General features: G+C 42.4%; 1 protein-coding gene across 4 annotated transcripts in view; it reads right to left on the minus strand.

Moving 5' to 3' along the window:
* The window catches only part of Plcb1 (phospholipase C beta 1), an 803221-nt gene that overhangs the window by 179640 nt on the left and 601912 nt on the right, over positions 1-21669 (minus strand). For all 4 annotated transcript variants that reach the window (XM_029564145.1, XM_017798487.2, XM_008834353.2 and 1 more), the window contains 5 exons: positions 13697-13781; positions 10745-10922; positions 5793-5860; positions 3028-3124; positions 978-1062 (listed from right to left, as the gene is read on the minus strand). In XM_029564145.1, coding sequence (XP_029420005.1) covers positions 978-1062; positions 3028-3124; positions 5793-5860; positions 10745-10922; positions 13697-13781 — 513 coding nt within the window. The remainder of the gene's footprint in view (positions 1-977; positions 1063-3027; positions 3125-5792; positions 5861-10744; positions 10923-13696; positions 13782-21669) is intronic.

The following is a 21669-nucleotide window of genomic DNA, read 5'->3' on the forward strand; positions in this document are numbered from 1 at the left end:
GTGTGTTCTTTTATTTTTATCTTATTTTGTTGTGTGTGTGTGTGTGTGTGTGTGTGTGTGTGTGTGTGTATGTGTGTGTGTGTGTGTGTGTGTGTGTTTGTGTATGTAAGTATACATGGTGACCAGAGGTCCACCTTGGGTATCATTTCTAAGGAGCGATCCACCTTATTCTTATGAGATAGGCTCTCTCACTGGCTTACTGCTTGCTCAAGTAGGCTTTCTTGGTTGACCAGCAAGCCCCAGGGATCCTCCTGTCTCTGCCTTCCCAACACTGGGATTACAGGTACACACAACCACATCCAGCTTTTTTTTTAAAACAAACAAACAAACAAACATGGGCTCTGAGGATCAAACTCAGATCCTCATACTTGCAAGTAAGAATACTGACTGAGCCATTTCTCTAGTCCTGTCGATGGGTTTTAAGGGTGACTTTTATGCTAGAAATTGCTTCATGAAATTGAATTCTTTGGGATAGTTAGCATTAGTTTTATGAAAAATAATATAAAGGCTTGTTAAATTTTATTTGATTCATGGATCAATAATATAAAGTTATATGGAAAATGCTGTCATCACGTGTTTACATTCACTTCATCATCACCATCACGTGAAAACCGGGTTTATGGATATGTATATATACCACTGATCTATTACCTATGTATAATGTATACACATTGCATTAAATATATCAAATCTAATCTGCAAATCACAAAACTAGTAGAGAAAAATAGAGAGAAAGCACATTGCCAAGGAATGTGGAGGTTGAGGCATGAGGTAGCCTTGTGGCCAGGGTCCACTCTACTCCAAAGCCAGTTTGCTTATCTTCAGACCAGGCTATCCATGTTGCATATGACACCTCAGACTCTTTGTCCCTCCTTGGCTATAAATGGAAGCTGTTCTATGCATCCTTCTCCTTACAGAACAAAAGACCATGGCTTCAATCAGATGAGGTGAGCAGTCATTCATCAAATCAAGGATACTCTACAAATTCCACTGGAGACTTCGTAAGTTGTTCAAGCCCTTTGGTTTCCACGAAGGAAGACATTTCAAAGCTTTTGTTTCTTTCTGAGTTCAACAACAACAAAAAAGGTGAGATACAGAATTCAGTATTATATATTATATTATAAAAGAAATAAGTAAATGTTCAGTGAATTTGAGGATAATTAGTTTTCATCATTTAACTTTCATAGTCAATTTTTTTTTTTTACCAGAAACAAAATTTGAGTCTTGCTAGATGTCTCTTCAAATATTTACAGCTTGGGTGAGACATCCTTATGGTTTTGTTCTAAGTCTATCCAGACTGGATCCTTGGGGATTTGCAGAGATTCCCATGGGGATGTCTGTGCTGATGAAGTGTGTGTGATTCACACCCACACTGTTACCTCTTAAACCTAACAGCTAATGTAGGGTCAGAATTAGGCTCCATCACAGCATAGGGATCCATGGAAATGTTCCAATCTGGTGGCTCATTTTCATATTAGGTAACAATATTCAGAGCTGTGAATGTGCTGGAGCTCTCAATATTTTTCAACATCAGAGCATTAGGAAAACACTCAAACTGGAATTCAAGCCTCCAGCTCAAGTGCAAGGAAGAAGCAGCGATCTCAGTTTAGAAAGACTGACAGACAGTTTCATAGTCTTCCCAACTCAAGCTCAGTGGCTATGCCCTGAACTCAGACAAATATTGTGTATGGAGAGTAAACAGCTCTAACTTTGGAAAACTGGGTGATCTTTGAGGCTGTTTCCCTCTTCGACTTCCTTGCGACTGTCCATCACCCAACAGGATAACTTGCTCTCTGGGAGACCCTGACTTCTTTCATTTTGGTTCACCATTAATCCACTTTCATGCAACTAATTATTTTGAGCATAGCTATTAATTAAAATTAAGTCTACACTGAGTAGCATGTTCAATATCTGATCTCTAACACGATGATCAGGTGAGAGGACCCATAAGGAGAAGTGTTTCCTGGAGTTACTAAGTTCTTGAGAATCTGGGGCATTGACTTTCTTATGCCTCATGGACTATCTTGGTACTTTTATAGACAAGCCATACTGAAGGTTTAGTTTCTTGTGTGTATCTACACACCACATGCCTCTAAGTTAAGACTTGCTGAGAAAACCTGACATAAATAGAAACAATCATATTACACAGAAGCTAGAATTTGGATATATCTATAAAGGTATTTTTATAAGGCTGTTGCATTTAAACAAAATTTCAGTTAAAAGCACACCCATATAAATAGCTAGTAAGTCTTTTTGAGACAGGGTCTCCCTGTAGCCCCAGCTGTCCTGGAACTCACTATGTAGACACGGGCTGGCCTTGAACTCACAGAGATCTGCCTGCCTCTGCCTCCTGAACGCTGGGATTAAAGGCGTGTGCCACCATGCCTGGCCCCAAGAAGTCTCTTATGATCTTACCTTATACTTTGTGTGAGTATAAGGGAAACTTTAATAAAAGGGCTCTTTTCCATAAGTAGAAGAAAAAAGAACTTTCTGCATTTAATATGAATGTATAAAGGGAAAACAAAAAGGTGATGTGAGGTTAGTTACATATTCTCCTTAATATATGAAATGTGATGGACGAGTGGAACCTGGGTGGGTTGGTTCTATTTGGAGTTGCCAGGGTGGTCACCATCTCTCTTGCTTCCCTTTTATGACATGGACAGATGTTTAACTTTGCCACTATGGTAGGATCCCATCATGTCGTGGCAAAGCAAAATTAGATGTGAAATGCTTCATCAGTTCCATGTTGGTATGATCTTTTTCAGGTAATCACGCATGGTATGTAGAACCATTAAATACTTTGGAGGCACATCATGAAATACTGTAATATGATTTTAATATATCGAATATAGTGTGATGTTGAGGTACAGAATAGGTATATTTATGTTAAGATAACAAGATAGCTCATCTCATGCAAATTTCTAAGACTGTCAGGACAGAACAGTTCTATTAAGGGTCTAATTGCCTTGTGTTTAAAATATGTTCACTTTATGCTATACTAGGGATTTTGCTGCAGAAAAACCTTACTTTTTGAAATTTCAAAGGACTCAAACTTGACAGGTTGAATGTAGTTCACCAGATTGGACATCTCTTCCGTGGCCATGGCCTCGCTCCCAGCCGTACCCTTAAGCAGGAATCAAAAATAAACAACATTTCCAGAGTCAACATTATGATACCTAGGGTCATTTTCTCAGGAAAAAATGGTTATGCGACTCAAGGTAGAAGAAACTCTTCTTCCTATTTTAAAAATGCTGTCACCAAGAGGGAGAAGAAACTCTTCTTCCTATTTTAAAAATGTTTGTCGCCAAGAAATCCACCAAAGGGGTGGAAAGCGCAGCTCAGCCCAGCGGCCCACATCCCAAACACCTGGTGGTAGGTGTATTTCAGCTTGGCGTTTGGACTAATTGCAGATACCTAATGAAATATTTTGGGGCCAAGACTGAACTCTAAACAAAAAATTCATTTAAAATTCACATGCACCTTATACACACAGTCTAAAAATAATTTGTTTCCAGTGCTGAGGATCTAACCCAGTACATAATAATTTTGCACATGAAATAAAATCCCATGGTATAGAATTTTCCACCTGTGGTGTCAGGTCAGTTCCACAGTTTGGGGTTTTTAGATTCTGGATTTTTCAGACTAGGCATGCTTAGTCTATAGTTAATTTATAAAGGTGAGAGCTAGCAGGTGGTCTGTGGTCAACAGCATCAGTACCCTTCCCTTCCCTTCAGAGGGATGCAGGACCTCAGCTCTCTCCACAGGCCTTGGCAATCAGAATTGGCATTAGTAAGGTAATGCCAACCCACATCAAGGTTTGACAAGTATCGTTCTCCATAGCAGACAGCACAGATGAAGTCTACAGGGAATAAACCAAGAGTTCACTTGATAGTAACAAAAATGATTATGCAGCTGACCACTGTATAGACTGAAAAAAATAATAAAAATTAAACAAAGGTTGCCTTTTGGCAGCAAGTGGGGATATGCAAAGTTTCTGTATTTCTTTTTTTTAAAAATTAAAAAATTTTTAAATTGATTTGTTTATTGTACATTTACTTATGAATATTTTGCCTTTATGCAGGTGCTCCAGTGTCAAGCCTTGCTGGCAGAGGCCAAAGAGGGTGGCAGATCCCCTGGAACTGGAGTTACAGATGGTTGTTAGCTACCAATGGGTTCTGGGAACTGAACCCAGGTCCTCTATAAGAGCAGCCAGTGCTCTTAACTGCAGAGCTGTCTCTCCAGTCCCCAGTTTCTGTATTTCTTTATAAGCATCTGTTCCGACTCACTTGTTGGTTCCTATGTGACAAAATGTATACTGTGGCGACAGGAAGAACAGCTCAAGTCCCAGAGCGAGGTCATTTGACATTAAGTCCCAAGCTGATTACTTAGATGCTGTTCAGTTGTGGACAAGTGGCTCAACTGCTCAGTTTACTCATCTAGAAAATTAGCATTATATATCAGTCCTATGCTACACAAGGTTTTTGTAATTATTTGAGTTAATTTACATAATTTATGTGAAAGAGCTCAGCAGTGCCTGGCACGTGGTGAAATCTCATGTTATTTTAGATGGTATTAGCAATTACATAGTTCTTTAATACAAATTATAATAAAGAAAGCCAATACTGCATCACTAGCACAAGACAGGCCTCTATGGACTGATCTCATTTTAAGAAGAGGAAAATGCATAGAGAGAAAGTTTACTTTTTGAAAATTCCAGCAGAAATATTCTGGTTAAGTGCCAACTGGTATATATTCATTTGCCAATAGGCAAATATAAAATGATACAAAACTACTTAAAATATACATAATTGAAATAATTCTTAGGCAGATGTAGTTCACTAGTTGTTATAACAGTTTTCCTCATGAGATTAAGGTGAAATTTAGTGAGGGGACATAGCAAAGCCAAACTAAGTTGGACATGGCGGCCATGTTTGTAATCTCTGGTACTTGAAGTCTGATGTCGGAAGGTCACTGGAGCCTGAAGTTTGAAACCATTCTGGGCTACATAGTGAGACCCTCTCACAAAATAAAATACATAAAAATTTAGACTTTATTAAAATATACAAGGAGAAGAATGCCAAATAAGAAGAACATCTTGAGCAGATACACAAATACACATCTGTGATCTCAGCATTCCAGAGACTGAGTGCCAGTCTAGGATACGTGGAGCGTTAGAAACCAGTCTGGGCCACATGGAAAGTTTGAGGCTTGTCTGGGTTGCCTAATGAGATTCTATCTTTCACAAAACACAAGCAAGCAAGCAAACACCTCAATAAATAAGCCAATGCTTCAGAAACGAAAAGAAAAAAAGCTTGTATTTATTCACTGTTAGTGAAACGGCAAGTCTGTCAGTATACAGCCAAAGACTGACATATTTGAGTGTACATTCAATATAAACTGTATGACTAGGACTCTCTGAAACAAAATTCTGAACTTTTAATTGAGCCGTCTCTGACTTGGGTTCTGTGATGTTCTGTGATGTTCTGGGTTCTGTGATGTTATTACTTCTGACCATCACGTGGAGGGTTCAAGTTTTTATCAGTATGTAGTTATAATGGCTCTAAAATTACAACAATGGAATTAATGTCGCTCTGAAAAGTCCTGAAAACCCTATATTTTCTCTGGACTTTAGACCATTTGACAACTCATTGAATTGCCTCAAAAATTGGAAGCTGGCAACTGAATGTCATGTGTTTAATCTTTCTACCACTAGATGGCAGACAGGGATCAGAGATTTGTTCAGGCTGGACAATTGGTGAACCATTTTGGGACCGTACATACTGCACACCCACCTCATCCATTGAAGATTTTTTACAGTCATCATCGTCGTCGTCATCATCACTCTCTGTATCTGCTTCCCCTGTCAAATGTTAACAACAAACCATAATATCAATATTCGAAAGCTCAAAGAATTTGCAAAAGCAAAACATGACCACGGAATTCTTTGGAAATTTGTCTTTCAGCTTACTTTAAAATTATTTTTTCAAGGGTTTAAATTTTTAAATAATAGAATTATATTAAAAAATTTAATATGTGTTTAAAAATTTTGTGATAAATTCCATTTAAAATTTAAGGTCTATTAAAAAAAAAAAAAAAAGCTTGTCTTAACTTTTCTCTCTGTTTCTGTTTGTTTTAGACTGTCTCCCTGTAGCCCCAGATGGCTTAGAACTAACAATGTAGAACAGGCTGGACTCGAACTCACAGAGATCTGTCTGCCTCTGCCTCCCGAGTGTTGGGACTGAAGGTGTGCACCACCACACTTGGCTCTCCATATATTTTTAAAATTGAATGCCATCATATATGATTTGCTTTCTGTGCGGGCATCCTGTTGTGATGTGTACATTTATCTTTCAGGGATGTTAAATTCTGTGACCTTAACACAGATAAACTCTCCTTTTTTCATCTTTCTGTCCTTTTCTAAGCTCTAGTGTTTTGAAGCAACCCTTGGCCAGCACGTAGCTCAGGGACAAATCTTCTCTAAAAGAGAGGACCTCACGGAAGTCAAAGAAGAAGTTATGAGAGGTCAGGAACTAAGGGACACTAGTAGCAAAGATGAGCACATGAAACCTGCCAAGTCCCCACTATATCATTTAATGGATTCTTCATTATCTAAATAATGCATATACATTGAAAAGTGAGGGCATTCTGTTTAAAAGGGCAAGATAGAAAAAGCTAATACAAAAAAAACACAAAAAGAAAATAAGCTAACACTTCAAAATCACTGTGCTTGAAAATCTAACTCAGACCTGCTTCACCTTCATATTCAGCTAATACATAGTGACTTCAATTGATTGGTTTCCCCCAGAAAAAACAAGTTGATGGGCAGTTTTCTAGGTAAAATATGCACCTTAGTATTAAGCACTAAATTCTTCTATACTTCTAGGCTTCACTCATACCCACTAACATTAATTTTCAAGTAAAAAGTACAGAAGACTTTCAAACTTCCATCCGCAGTGCAATGGCACAATGGTGCCAGTAGATGGCAGGATTAACTCATGAGTGAGGCAGCGTCACCTGGTCCCTACTTCCAAAGGGGCCTTCTGAAAGTCAGCAACCCTATTCACTGCGTATGGATGATACAGTGCCCACAGTGCTGCCTTCCAAGAAGCTCTATGTGCTTTCATCTGACTGACAAAGCTCAGTCAATTACTGAATGGCAGTGAGCAAAGTATTCATGAAATATCTGTAGAGGGAAAGATGTCTGTGATGAGTAAGGGCCACATATGGACTGTTTATAAAGCAAGCCACATACAGCACTCGATGCTGGAGTGATAATGAGGTGACTCACATATCTGAGTGGAAAGTCTATCATACTGGAGACACATTCTTTTAGGAGGTAGCCATTTAACATTTTATGTACATTTTTTTACCTGAAACTATTATTACTACTATTAATCATCAAAGAGGGAATTATTTTAATCAAGCAGTATGAAAAGAGGTTTGACAGAGCATTCTACAAAATGTTTCATGAGACATAGCAACCATCCCATCATTTCAAAGCCAGCATCAGGTCATTTCTTGGTTTGTGTGGGAGAACAAGAATTTATCTTTACAGTGATAGCAAGGACTTGGCTTTTCCTTCTCAAATTAAAAAAAAAAAAACCCTTATCTATTTGTATTTAAATTCCAAGTTGATGCACAAAACTTGTACATATTTGCAGGACTTCTCTCATTAGACTTTGGAAGAACCCCAGAGAAATCTTGTTGAAATACAAAAAAAGAGTATCTTAGAAAAATATAGCACCAAGAAAAATACCAAAAAGTGGTACCTTACTTTACCCTCACTCTCTTAGGAAGGCTTCCTGGCAGAAGCATATGGACAGGACAGGATGTGATAAGTGACTTCACTTAGAAATAGGATTCATGTTTCATGCCTTGAGCTACTTGAGTTCCTGACCTAATGAACATATATAAACCAAAAGGTAAATGACAAAATACATACATATTAAAATCTCCAAACATTTCCACGGAAATAAATAATGATTGCACAACAGACTCCTGGCTAGCTTAGGAAATCTCCCGAATTGCTAACAGATTGCTGCTCTTTCTCTGTATTAAGCAATCACGTTCACTGCCTGTAAAAATCATTATTTGTGTTTTGCATGCAGTTAATGAGAAGGGAGAACTGGTAGTAAGAAATGCAGATGGTGCAAAAAACATCAAGCACGCACGTGCCAAGGACAGAGGCAGGTTAGGGAAGCCGTGGCTCTAATGACAACCATTCCGAAACTTCAGAAGCATTCTTACTGAGAACGGAAGTTATCTTTAAAAAAATGTCCTGAGGTTTGGGCTTAGGGCTCATTGAGGAAGAGGGGAAGAATGATTGTAAGAGCCAGGGGAGGGGGTGCATGACCATATGGAAACAGAATCTTGCAGGCTCCTAGGACCCTGCTCAGATGCATTTGCAGCAATGGTGTTAACATGCACAAGACCCATGCAAAGTCAAGCAGACAAAAACCCAGCGTAGAACTGGGGAAATGGGCAGCAGGCCCCAACTTAGCCGAAGAACGACTAGCAGCTGATCACTGCTGGGTGAGGGAGAGTTGAGTTTCTTTTAGGGAGAGACTCAAGATAGGCTGACTTGACCCCAGCAGATGAACTTGCACTTTGGGACATCTGGGTACGCTAACTTGACTCAATAGGTCTTAGCATATATGAAAGAATGTATTAATTTAGTGGAGGTAGGCTATGGGGTGTCTGGATGGGGGAGGGAGTATAAAGACGATTAATATATTTTGTATGAAATACACAAAAATTCAATAAAAAAGAATTATCCTGAGGTTTGAAATACAAATTCAAGAACCACAGGAGGGAAAAAAATCATTTGAAAGAATTATATGTCTGTTGATAATAATGCTATCTAGATTTAAGAGAAATTGGCAAAAGAGGCAGAAAACAAAAAGAAAAAAGAAATTAGTCAGAACCTGGGGGTGCAGCTCAGCACCTGCCTAGCATGTGAGAGGCCATGGGAAAACAAACACGAACCAAATCAAATGTAAACAAAACAAACATAGAGACAACGAAAAGAAACAGTCAAACTTTGCTGGCTATGTTTTAGGTGTGATTGCCGTGGAGGTTATAGTTTAACTTTGTAATTGTTTAAAAATCTTTTAACTGATATATGAAAGGTGTGCAGAAAAATGCACATATATGCACAGTACATGGATTTCACCATCAAATGAAGATGCATCTATTTTGAGATATAAAATATGACCAGACTCCAGAACTGAGGCTCCATCCCAGTTACTTCTAACAAGGAGAACTATTACCCTGACTTCTCACAGAACTATGTTTTTTCCTGATTTTATTATTTATATGGATGGAGCCACGTAGCATCTACTTTTTGGTATGTGACTTCTTTTGCCCAATATATGTTAATGATATTCATCAATACCTTCATGGATAGCTGCAAATCATTCTCATTATTACATATTATTCCTTTATGTGACTATACTATGATTTATTAATCAGCTGATAATTTGCTTACTTCCAGTGCTTGGCTATTTTTAATAATACCGCCTATAGCAATACTTACACAGTCTCTGGGTAAACATAATTACCAATTTCCATCAGCCATTTATCTCGGAATGGAACTCCTGGGGCACCTGACGCACCTATGTTTACCTTTTGTAGCTGTGCTAAGCTGCTTTCCCACTCTTCCTTCTTTCCCTCCCCTCTCTTGTGTCTCCTCCTTTGCTCTGCCTTTTCTTTTCCTCCCTTCCCCACAATTCTTCTTTTCTATGCTGGGGTTAGAGGCCAGCCTCATTCCTGCTAGGCACATACTCTACCACGGAGCTACACTGTCAGTTCCCCGTGTTAAGCTTTAATTGAAAAATTGCCTAAAGTCAACCTTTTTAACATTGTCACCCTTCAATAAGATCTTTGTCATGGACTTTTCAGATTGTCAAGATTCCTCTTGAAGGCCAACATAAATTAGATTAAATAACAAATAATTCAAAGGAAATGACTGACTCCTTGAATTCTTTTCTCATAATCACAAAAACGTCCATACCAACCTAACTTTAAAAAGAACCATTAGGAGCTTTCCTAGAGCCAGTTATTTTGCCATGTCTCATTTTTAAAGAGCTCCACAGAACATAAGAATTGGAAGGCCCAGAACCCTTCAGCTGCTTTGTGAGAATGCCCCAGTCAGTCTCCTGTCTTCCTCCCTACTGATGCTGCTGTGGAGACGCTTAGAGCCAGGTGGCTGATAAAAAGTCGATCTGCCTCATGTGTCAGTCAAAGCAACATCCTCCCAACGCTAGGCTGACTTCACAGACAAGGTTCGCATTGAGGTGGGGAAGTGCCCTGGACCCTCTGGGTGGATCTAAGTGATAACTGGAGTCTAAGAGCAGATGGCATTTCTCAGTGGTAGTCAAAGGGGCAAACTGACCACAGAAGAAGCTAGTGAGGTGCTCCATTACCCACTTGGAAGCTGGAGGAAGGGAGCTGTGAGCCAATGACTGTGGGAAGCCCTCAGGACTGTGAAAACACAGACAAATCCTTTCTTAGAGCTTCCAGAAGGGAATCGAGCCCTGCTGCCCCCTTCGTTTATTCCATAAGATCTTTTGGGACCTTCAGACTTACAGAACTAGAGAGTAAGAGATCTTGTTTTTAAGTTTGTGGTAGCAAAACAAAAGCAATGAAACGTAAAGCATTGCTGGAAAGGGAAAGCCAAAGGCCTGGCTGGGCTAGTTCAGAGTAGCATTCTTAAAAGCCACTCAAGGCGAGCCTGGCCCCTCACCGGCTCCTGGAGATGATGGCTCGAACACGCTGGAGGAGTCGCTGTGTGTATTGGAGGCTTGCTCCGAAAGCTTCTTTTTACCACTTCCTTCTGACGACTTGTGTGATTTCTTCTTATTTTTCACCAAAATCTTATACATTAAATCCATAGGGCTTGGAAGAGGCACTCCGGATTCCAGCTAGCAAAAGAAATCAGTCTTTAAAAATACTATCGCTTCCTTTCAGATCCCCTCCCAAGCACAGCTTTGGATACCACAAATCTCTAGATTATTATTTACTGCCTTTGACACGGCTCATTAAAGTGTTCTAATTACATCCTACTTTTTTTTTAAACATAAAAGATTTATGTTAATTACTGAACTCATTTTCCACAACAGAATCCACACAAGTAAGATCACAGATATATACTAGAAGACTTGATGGATTAAACCTGATGAACTATATGAATCCAACCATTGTAATACAGAGCATATAGAAAGCTCTGGCTTGAATTTTCAGAGAAAGGCCTGGCATTTGGCACAAAGAATTGGTGAAGTTGGGCATGAATTTCCAAGCAAGCCTGTGAAGTCAACTTTTCAGATGCAGTTTACAAACAGATGCGGTTTACAAGCAGTCAGATCCCATCCTGACTCTAGAGGGCGTTAGGTACACAGCTCTAAGGTATCAGAAAGAGATGGTATGGCTTCAGATTTCCTGCTCGCCAAAGAGTCAAGCTCCCTTATTAACAAGCCTTATTTTATGGTTGCAAGTTTGCTTGTCTAATGGGGGAAACCAATTTCCCATGAGAAGGTTATGAGGTACTCTATCAGACAGAATTGTGTAAGCCACAAGATAGGAGGGAAGAGGCTCCTTCAGATTATTGCTGCTCTTTTCTTTCTCAAACAGGGATGTGACTATGACTGTTACCAAGCCTCATCTAGGGGTCATTTTGCTCTACTCACAAGTCATGAGTAGATGCAGTGATGTTCTTCCAGTGTTAGATGTCCTTGAGAGTCTGAGATCCAAGGCCTGAACTGGCAGACCTAGAGACTGGCAGCTGCAAGCCCTGAGAGCCAGTGGCCTATCACTTAGGCTTAAGAAGCCAGAGACTTACACGTTAGGCACTCAGGTTGGAGGTTTACGGTGCTAGGCTTTAACCAGTAGTGGCCCTGGCACTTGGCTATTGCCATCCTCAGCTTCCCGTAGCAGCGAGTGGCGGGTTTGCTTGTGTTATGACTCATGACTCTTGAGAATTGCTAGTGCTACAGGTTTCAGGCATAAGGTGTTAGGACCCTTGGACCTTAAGGCTTAGCAGCTCCCGGGAGCGCTTCTAGCACACGGGGCCCAGTTTCTCTTGAGCTCTTCACAGCCTTCTTTGCGTCTCTACCCGAGTCCCACTTTGGATGCCTCTGTCACCTCCTGTTCCTACCCTGCTGTCCCTTCTGCCAGTTTCTCTTCATGCCACCAGTTCAGCCTGCCTCCACTAATGATAATGATCAAAAGTAGGCAAGGAAAAAAAAAAAAAACACTGAGAAGTCTCGGAACCCTAACGTTGCAACACCAGGGGCAGCACAGGAGAGTCTCTCAGCTGAGTCAAAAATGTAGTTGAACAGGTTGCTTCTGTCATCACAAAGGCATGAGTGTTTGCACCCTTCATGGCACAGAACCTCATGCAGATTAAGGACTGTGTTTGCACTAATCCCAAGCTTTCTTCTGGGCCATTAGGAGACCTGTGCCCTTCTGGCCTATGTGTAAATGGCTGCTAGACAGCAGTGATGGCAAGCCATCTGTTGCCAGTTCCTTGGAACAGTAGGGCTAGGACAGTGCCTCCTAGAGTTGGGGTTGTGACACAGCTCCCTCAAGGCAAGCATCTAGTGTTCAAAGCAGTCAGGCTGCAGTGAGGGCAGTCCAGCTGGCTGCTAAGAGGGGCTGCTTGACTCAGAGTCAACTGTTCAGAGCAGCAGAGTATCAGAGAAGGGTCTAACAACTGTCCATCAGGGGTCAAATAACTCAGGCACCAATATCTCAGCTTATTTAAAGGAAAAATTAGCAATAACAGGGATGTTTACAAAAGAGGCCCCACATTAACATTAACAAGGCTTTAAAAACATTTAGCAGCGTTCTGCTCAGACAAATATCCACGCGGACAGCTGGGTCACTTTATCAGTTTATGACTAATAGCAATAGAAGGCTTGAGTTCTGCAAGTAGGCACAGGCAGTAGAAACAAGTCAAGACGCCACTGTGCTACTGATGAGTCTGCATCTATTTCAAAAGGGCGTGCCACGGATTCCTGGGAGGTGAGCAGAGCCCTGTCCTCTTGGTCTGCCTCTGTCAGTCCACTGTAATTACTGAGGATTCTGCAATCTTGGCTGCTGTGTTCCAGTTTCCTCCCAACTGAAACCTTCTCTCCTGGAGGGAGAGGGAGGCTCAGGAGATTCAGGACCAGGAAGGTCCTGAAACTTACAGGAGTCACAGGCCCCTTCCCAAGGTCATGTCTGCACTGTCAGCTGCTTGGGAGAGGAGAGTCTCTCACTCATCTAGCTTCCTGCTTGTCTGGCAAACTCCAGGAAGTAGCATTCATGACCTGTTACCCATACTGGGGTGCACTTTCGGATTCTGTAGCTGCCTTTGAGTTGCGTACTACTGTAGGTAACCCCAGTAGACTCAATGGTTTGTCAAATTGGGCTTTGGCGGAATTGCTACTTTGGCCTGCACCTTATATAGGGTGAATAGACATTTGTTGACATCTCAGTCACACAAAGGGACGGTATCGCCTTAAGCAGAGAAGGAGGGACAAGACTGGAAAGGGAAGCAAGTAAGCACTGTCCTCTGCCCCCAGCAGGACCCAGTATTGGAATCCCAATGATAAAGCTACATGGATCTTAGCAAGCAATAGAAACATAGGAAGATAGTCTCTCCCCAGCTGTAAGCAGTATGTCCTCTCCTTCAAGGATAAACATCAAAACTACTTACTGGGTATTTTTCCAGTGGGTCCATGAGAAGGGCATCGCCGAAGATGAGTCGGCAATACTCTGCCATCTTGGCTTGTTGCTTTGGGCTAAGGGAGAACGAGAGAAAATTAGCATAGGGCTTATTCAAAGAGGTTAGCACATCATTTCTCTGTCCCTGGATTCTTGAAATTCCTAAAATTAGTAACTTTGTTAGTTTTAATTCCCTGGTTTTTTTGGTTAACTGCAAGATACTTGGAAGAGGAAATTTTTCATGGCTCCATGTGAATTCTTGGGCGAAGTAACAGAATGTTGTGAGGGAGTATTTATAAGGACATGAGAGATGGGAGGAAGAGAGATGACCGTCAGGGAGAAAGTCTCAAATGCAGAAAACTGAGGAGACAGTGAGCCTGTGGAGGGAGTACTGGAGGAAGAGTAAACTCAGCCTGCACAGGGGTGTCTGCAACTCTGCTCTTGCTTTTTTTCGGTTTTTGACACACAGCCTCACTATGTAGCCCAGACCACCTTGATGCTGTGATCCTCCTGCTTCAACATCCTGGGTACTGGGATAACAGATACATACTTCCATGCCCAGCTTTGCTTCTCTGTAACTCTTTTGGGCTGAAGAGAGGAGCAATGGAGGTAGTGGCTCAGGCATGCCGCCAGGAGGATCCTGACCTGACAGGGGCTGGAGTGCTGGTATAGCAGTGGAGCTTCAGGTTCTAAACCACACTGAGTCTATAAAAGGAGGGGGTTAGCTGTTCTCGGAACAGGACAGTGAATGCCGTGAAGATGAAATGAAGTAATGGGTACAAACACTTTTGAAAAGCCTCAAGAGCAGGACACATGTAAAATGATCCCACCAGGAGGAGATGGTCTGGCGTGCCAGCTAGACTAGACAAATTGTGCCTCCAGCTCCTGTAAACACGCTGTTAGAAGAACGTCCGCGCCTTTCCTGCTTCCTTTGACCTTTTCAGACATGAATAAAAAATAGTTTTCTTATTCTGTGCAATGGTAAAGATCATTATAAGATATCTAGAACTGCTGGGTTTTATGGCCTCTGATTTTGATCTATTGGCTGCGGGTCTTGACTCCCCATGACTATACTGCAGTAAGAGTCCATTGTAGCTAAAAAATGTACCGAAGGGAGACTAGTAAACATAATGAAGAGGATGATGCTTTACCATAAATCATAAAGACCATAAAATGTAATTCGTATTTTCACTGCTTCTTCCATGAAGGTTAAGCCTGAAACACACTGTGTTTTCTGGGAAGGGGGCACTTAGAGTGAAATCACACAGCAGGGCTGCACAGAGAAAGCACTCGCTGCACCCCTCTTTAACAAAGACAAAGCATGTGCTCTGGGGGTCAGCAAGCTCTTCAGGGTTCCTGTGTCAACTCTCAAAGCTCATGTTTTCTTGGAACTGCAGGGAGAGTTAAATGGAAAATTTGGAAAGCTTACAAAACCCTGAATAATGACTTAACATTTCTTTTTTAAAAAATATTTTCTTTATTATTTTTATTTTATGTGTACGAGTATATTGCCTGCATGTATGTAAGTGCACCCATGTTGTGCAATGTCCACAGAGGACAGAAGAGGGTATCAGATCCCCTGGAACTGGAGTTACAGATGGTTGTTAGCTGCCATGTGGGTGTTGGGAACAGAACCTGGGTCCTCTGGAAGAATAGCCACTGTTCTTAACTGCTGAGCCATCTCTCTAGGCCCTACATCTCTTTTGTTGCTATCAGGTCTCCTGTGTAGCCAAAGCTGCCCTCAAACTCACTATGTAGCTCCGACTGGTCTTTCAGTTGCAATCCTCATGTCTCAGGCTCTTAAGTGCTGGGCCTGCATCACAGAAACATGCTATCATGCCCACAACAAAGCCTTGCACCTCCACACCCTGTCTGTTTTCGCCTGAACAGGTTTTTACTATGTGGTATACACAGCCCTAAGAAGAGATGATGACAACCCTCAGTAGAAATTATGGATGAGACCTTTGTGTGCAGGCAGGGAAGTGGTTGATGGGGCAGAGAATTTCTGCCCAGTGGAGACTAACACAGGAGCTCTGCCAGGTCAGTCTGCTCTCTGGCTGCAGCTGAAAACAGGGCTGTTTGTGCTGGGCCTGCCTATTCTAGACTGCACTAAAGAAACTGCCCAGACTTACCACTGCATGTGTACAGGTGACTCTATTAACTATCATAGCACTGTATACGTCCAAGTGTGGCCCAAGGCCAGCCACATTCACACTGCCTCTCTGGGGAACTGGCTCTCAGGAACTTTCATCGTCGAGAGCCCTCTTCACGTTTATGTGCATGTTTGAAGCAGGTTAACAGGAGCTGAAGTGGGTGGCATTCTTCTTGAGTGTTGTAATTTTGGAGCTTTAAGTGTTCTTTTATTAGTGATCAAGAATGAAATGGATTTTTACACTGATACCTAACTTTCATCATTTCCTGGGGAGTCATGCTCTCAATGATAAAAGAATCTCAGAGAAATTTTCCTAAATAGGTGGGAACTGACCGATGGGTCCCCAACCAGGGTTTGGAAGGAGGCTGCTAAAGTCAGAGCTTCCACTCCATTCTGCTGCAGAGAAAACTGAACTGTCAACACTGAGATGACAGAACCCAGTCCCGTCCATTGGCTCATGAACCTGCATTTTGAGCAAGCATGCAGGTAATTCTGATGCAAGCGGCTCATGAGCCACACACTTCATTCAAATCACCTAGGGTCTCATTAGATGCAGATTCACACTTAGAATTCGGGACAGGAAAAGATCCCTCTGTTGCTCAGAAGTTCCTAGGAATACATATGTTGTTGGTCTAAGGACCAATTACACTTTGAAGAGCGACTCTGTGTGGAGATGTAGGTGTCCAAGAAAAAGTGAACTATGCTATTTAGTCATCAGGCCATTCGTGTTCTTGGCAAACACACGTCTCTTTAATCAGACCACAGAGCAAACTGAATTCAAAAAATCAGTGGAAAACAAAGAGATTAAATGCAGGTCAGAACTAAAGAAATAAAGGGCATTAAAACTGCAATTAACAAAGAAATCCTGAAGTTTTTAGAGCAGCAACATCAGCTATGATGGAAACAAAATGAGAGGAAAAAAATTCACAAATACATTTTGACCTTCAAGTTGTAGCAGATTAAAAAAAAAAGATTTTATTTATTATTTTATTTTATGTGTATGAGTGTTATGCCTGCATGTAGGTAAATGCACCTGTGTCATGCAATGCCCGCAGAGGACAAAAGAAGCTGTTGGTTCCCCTGGAACTGGAGTTATGGACAGTTGTTAGCTGCCATGTGGGTGCTGGAATTTGAACCTGGGTCTTCTGCAAGAACAGGCAGTGTTCTTAACTGCTGAGCCATCTTTCCAGCCTGCAATAGCAGATATTTCTAAACATTAAATTATCCATATAGCATCTGGTAAATGCGTCAGTTTTCTGACAAGGAGTGCACCCTAATGGCAACATCCCCTTTGATATTCATAGGTGGTGATTTCAAATATTTGGAGAGAAAAATAGTAAAATCTGTGGATTTCTTCCACTTTTCCCCCCTGTGACGGCTAATCCTGGGTGTCAACTTGACTGGATCCTGGATTAACTGAAATGAAGAGATCTTCTTGATTGGATCATCTGAAGCTGGAAGACATACCCTAAATGTGGGTGTTACCTTCTGAAGGCAGCCCGTATAAAAGGCCAAGGCAGAGGAGAACGCCTGGCTTTTGCTGCTTGCCTTCTCTCTCGCTGGTGAGTTCGTCTTGCTGCTGTAGACTGAAGACTAGCTGATCTTCTGGAATTTGTCAGACCTTCAGTGCCAGATTGGGACTACTGAGTCATCCAGCCTTGTGGACTGAGCAACTACGGATTCTCAGCCTCTCCAGTGTGGTACAGCCATTATTGGACTACTCAGACTTTATCCTGTGAGCTAAGCTGATAAATCTCTATACATATATATTCATTCTACTAGTTCTGTTTCTTTGGAGAACCCTGACTAATACACCCCCAGTGCTGGATAGCTTTAGTGTCAACTTGACACACCTGGGTTGAGGGAGCCTCAATTGGGGAATTGCCTTCATTGGACTGGACTGTGACCATGTTCATGGGCACCTTCTTGATTGTTGAGTGATGTGGGAGGGCCCAGTCCACTGTGGGTGGTGCCATCCCTGGGCAGGTGGGCCTGTGTTGCATAAGAAAGCAGGCTGAGCAGGGGCCAGGGGAGCAAGCCAGCAAGCACCGTTCCTCCATGGCCTGTGCTCCAGCTCCTGCCTCCAGTTTCCTGCCCCTGAGTTCCTCCCTTGGGCTCCCTGATGAACTGTGACCCAGGAGATGTAAGACAAATAAACCCTTTCCTCCCCAAGTTGGTACTCGTCAGAGTGTTTTGTCACAGCAACGGAGAATCAAACTAGGGCAGAAATAGGAACCAGATAGTAGGGCACTGCTGTGACAGACCTGATGTTGAAGGATTGTGGAAGCATTTGGAACTTTGGGCTGGAAAAGCCATTCAGTGCTTAGAGTTTGGTGCTGTGGAGCTTAAACAGTTATGTTGAAAGAGTTGTGGATGATGGAGGCCTGGCTTGTGAAGCTTCAAAGGGAAGCAGAGACTATCAGGCCTATTTGTGTGAGATTTTGAATGAGAATCTGTGGGTTCTGGTTGGCTGGGGCTGAAGAATCAGCTGTGATTAAGAAGAGACCAGAACCTGAAGTAAAACCTTTGCTTTACTGGGACAATTGATGCTGGTTAGATGGGGCTGAAAAATCAGCTGTAAGTAACAAGAGACCAGCATCACTGTGATAAACATGCTCTAGAAAGTATTTCCTCAGGGTCAGCGCACAGATGCTATGGCCCAGAGGGGGCCAAGCCCCCATCTCAAGCTGAGGCAGGACTTGGTAATGTGTAAGAGTCTCCTGCATGGTTCTGGTGTTGAAAACATGAAGGAGTCACAGAGAGCAGCTGAGGCTTGGCACCCTGAGAGGCCAGGGAAAAGGCACTGGCAAAAGTAAAGACCCCGGAGTTGAAGGGGTCATGGAGAAAATCTGAGGCTTTGCACCCCGAGAGGCCAGAAGAGGCCATTGGTGAGGGTGCAGCCTCAGTTTCAGTGGAGACCCCAACTTTTTGGAGATGCCAGGACCGTGGGACAACCACCAAGGACAGCAGTAAGTGTGGAAGGAGCTGGACTGGGTCTGCGAGACCAGCTGTGTGTGCTCTGGACGGCAGGGTCAGAGAGGTGGAGCTGACAGAACCCTCTGGAGCCCAGAAGATCATGAGTGAATCCCAGATGTCCAGCCTTGGGATACTTTGCTGGACTTTGGTTTTGCTTAGGTGTGCCCGATTCTTCCCTTTGAAATAAGACAGGACTTGTTTTGGATTTTACAGAAGCCCACAGTTAAGAAAATTTTAAAAGAGACTATGGACTTTTAAGTGTTTGGATTTTTTTTTTAAGGACTGTGGGGCTTTTAAGGTTGTACTGTCTTATGTTGTGATATTAACATCATATCTTGGGGCTAAGAATTGGAAAGGTTATGACTTAATAGTGGTGTGTTTGTGTGTCAAGTTGACAAGGGGCTAATTGTGCTGGATAGCTTTAGTGTCAGCTTGACACACCTGGGTTGAGGGAGCCTCAATTGGGAATTTCCTCCATAGGACTTGCCTGTGGCCATGTCTGTGGGACATTTTCTTGATTGTTAAGCGATGTGGAAGGGCCTAGCCTACTGTGGGTGGTGCCACCCCTGGGCAGGTGGGCCTGTGTTGCATAAGAAAGCAAGCTTAGTAAGGGCCAGGGGAGCAAGCCAGTAACCAGCATTCCTCCATGGCCTGTGCTCCAGCTCCTGTCTCCAGTTTCCTGCCCCTGAATTTCTCCCTTGGGCACCCTGATGAACTGTGACCCAGGAGATGTAAGACAAATAAACCCTTTCTTCTCCAAGTTGGTAGTGATCAGAGTATTTTGTCACAGCAACAGAGAGACAAATTAGAACACCCAGTATGAATTTGTTATGGTAGTGTGGGCTGAATTGGTAGGGAGAGGAGCTCTGAGCCTGACATGTTGCAGTGCTATACAGAGGACTTAGAGGTAGTTCACCAGGCATGTGGTGGGCACCTTGCTGGGTCACTGTGTTGAGGATTCCAAGGGTGCAGTGAGTTTGAGTGACAAAGCAAGTGCTGGGACTTGAGGATTGATGTTGAATTAGGTGAGGTGACCCAGAGGTCAAGTATACGGCTCTGCCCACTAAGGGAAGTCCACTGCTTTTGTTGGGTGTGTGACACTCCTCCCAGGAAAGAGTTGTGGCTGAGCAGTTTCACCCTCTGGAGGTGAGGGGAGAGGAACTGTGGAACAGACACTTCCTCTGACAACAGAAGTCATGGTTTCCATCTTGGCACTGCTATTTGATTATCTCAGTGGTTTGGGACACAACTGTGCATCTCATTTGGTCTCAAGAGAATTATGAATGAACTCATAACACTGACATGTATTTACCCAGAGGAGCTGCACCATGTCCTATAGCCCCCCTGTTTTAGTGCACAGTGTAGGAATGAGGTTTCCTGACCAATTTTGGATCTCTGTTTGTTAGTGTGGAAGACTGCAGAACACATCCTGTGAACACTGGTAGGCAGATGCCTTGCAGATTTCAGGTTGTCTTGGTTCCATGATTTGGAGGTGGATGGTGCTTCTGTTTAGGGATGGGGTGGTGCTGGCTCAGAGCCTGTGATCTGAAGCCAGGCCAGCTGGATCGGAATCTCACTTAGGTTGAGTGTTAGCTACACACCTCAGGTAAACTCCCCACCGATTTTGGGATTCAGTATCTTCACCTGTAAAATAAGAGTACTTTGAAAGATCCTCTGTGTTTGTGTAAGAGCTTTATGTGCATGTAAAATATTTGTAATCCTGTTTGGTACAAAATATATGTTAAATAAGTATAAGCTTTTCTGTCTGTGGTATTGTAGATGTTGGGGCCTCTCTATTTACCTCAAGGGGGAGTTCATACTGTCTGTAGCAGCTGAGACACTACGAAACGGAACTACAGTCTTTGATTTTTTTGTGCAATTTACATAGATATATTCCTTTAAATAAACGATGATACTGGATACCTTTGCTTAAAGAAAAACCGAAAACAAGACAGCTAACAAATCTGGAAGACACTTTGAACGAAAAGTGGCCAAGATGTTGCGGGTACTCAAGGACAAATGAGATGGACAGCAACAGGAAAGAGCTCCATCAAAGTCAACTGCAAATTAGGGCTCTTGCAGCAAACCAGGTATTAAACCCAGTTACTGCAGGGGTGACCCTTCTGGTGGGAAAAGAAATGAAGGAAACCACTCTTCAACTGACCTCAGGGATGTTAGGAAAACCATGTGCTGATGATTTCGTCGTTCACTGAATGAACAGTGTCCAATTGATAAATGTGATATATTTCCCTAACGGCAAACTGGAAATATAAATATTCACAAAACGGACTACTGCAAACTAAGGTTGCTTTCTGCTTACATATGAACAGAGTGCCGTATTCTGATCAAGCTCCTTCCTGAAGATTTAGTAAATTCTTTAGGAATTCATGAATGGAAGTACATGTTGCAAATTAATCAGACAAAGAAATCAGTAAACCGAAAAAGACTCAGAGAGAAAGGAGAAAGTAATGTGAGTCCTATTAGGACAGTGCCACTGGTTTTCATTACAGCATCTGTCATGGAGCCTTGAGAGGGACAGAAAGCTTCACCAGCACTCCTTAAGAAACCACACTCAGCTACGTGTTCTTAAGCGCTGTCTACAGACTGAAGTCTCAGTTTCCTGAACTTTGTCTCAACATAGACAATACTCTGCCTGTGGGGCCCCTAGAATAATGCACTAATATACAGATCTTAGAATTTATCTTGACCTGATTCTCGGTGGTAAAGTAAATATAAAAATCTTGCTGGGCATGGTGGTGCACGCCTTTAATCCCAGCACTTGGGAGTCAGAGGCAGGCAGAGCTCTGTGAGTTCAAGGCCAGCCTGGTCTACGTAGC

This window comes from Nannospalax galili, unplaced genomic scaffold (assembly GCF_000622305.1).
Source record: "Nannospalax galili isolate Female #2095 unplaced genomic scaffold, S.galili_v1.0 scaffold1477, whole genome shotgun sequence".
NCBI lineage: Eukaryota > Metazoa > Chordata > Mammalia > Rodentia > Spalacidae > Nannospalax > Nannospalax galili.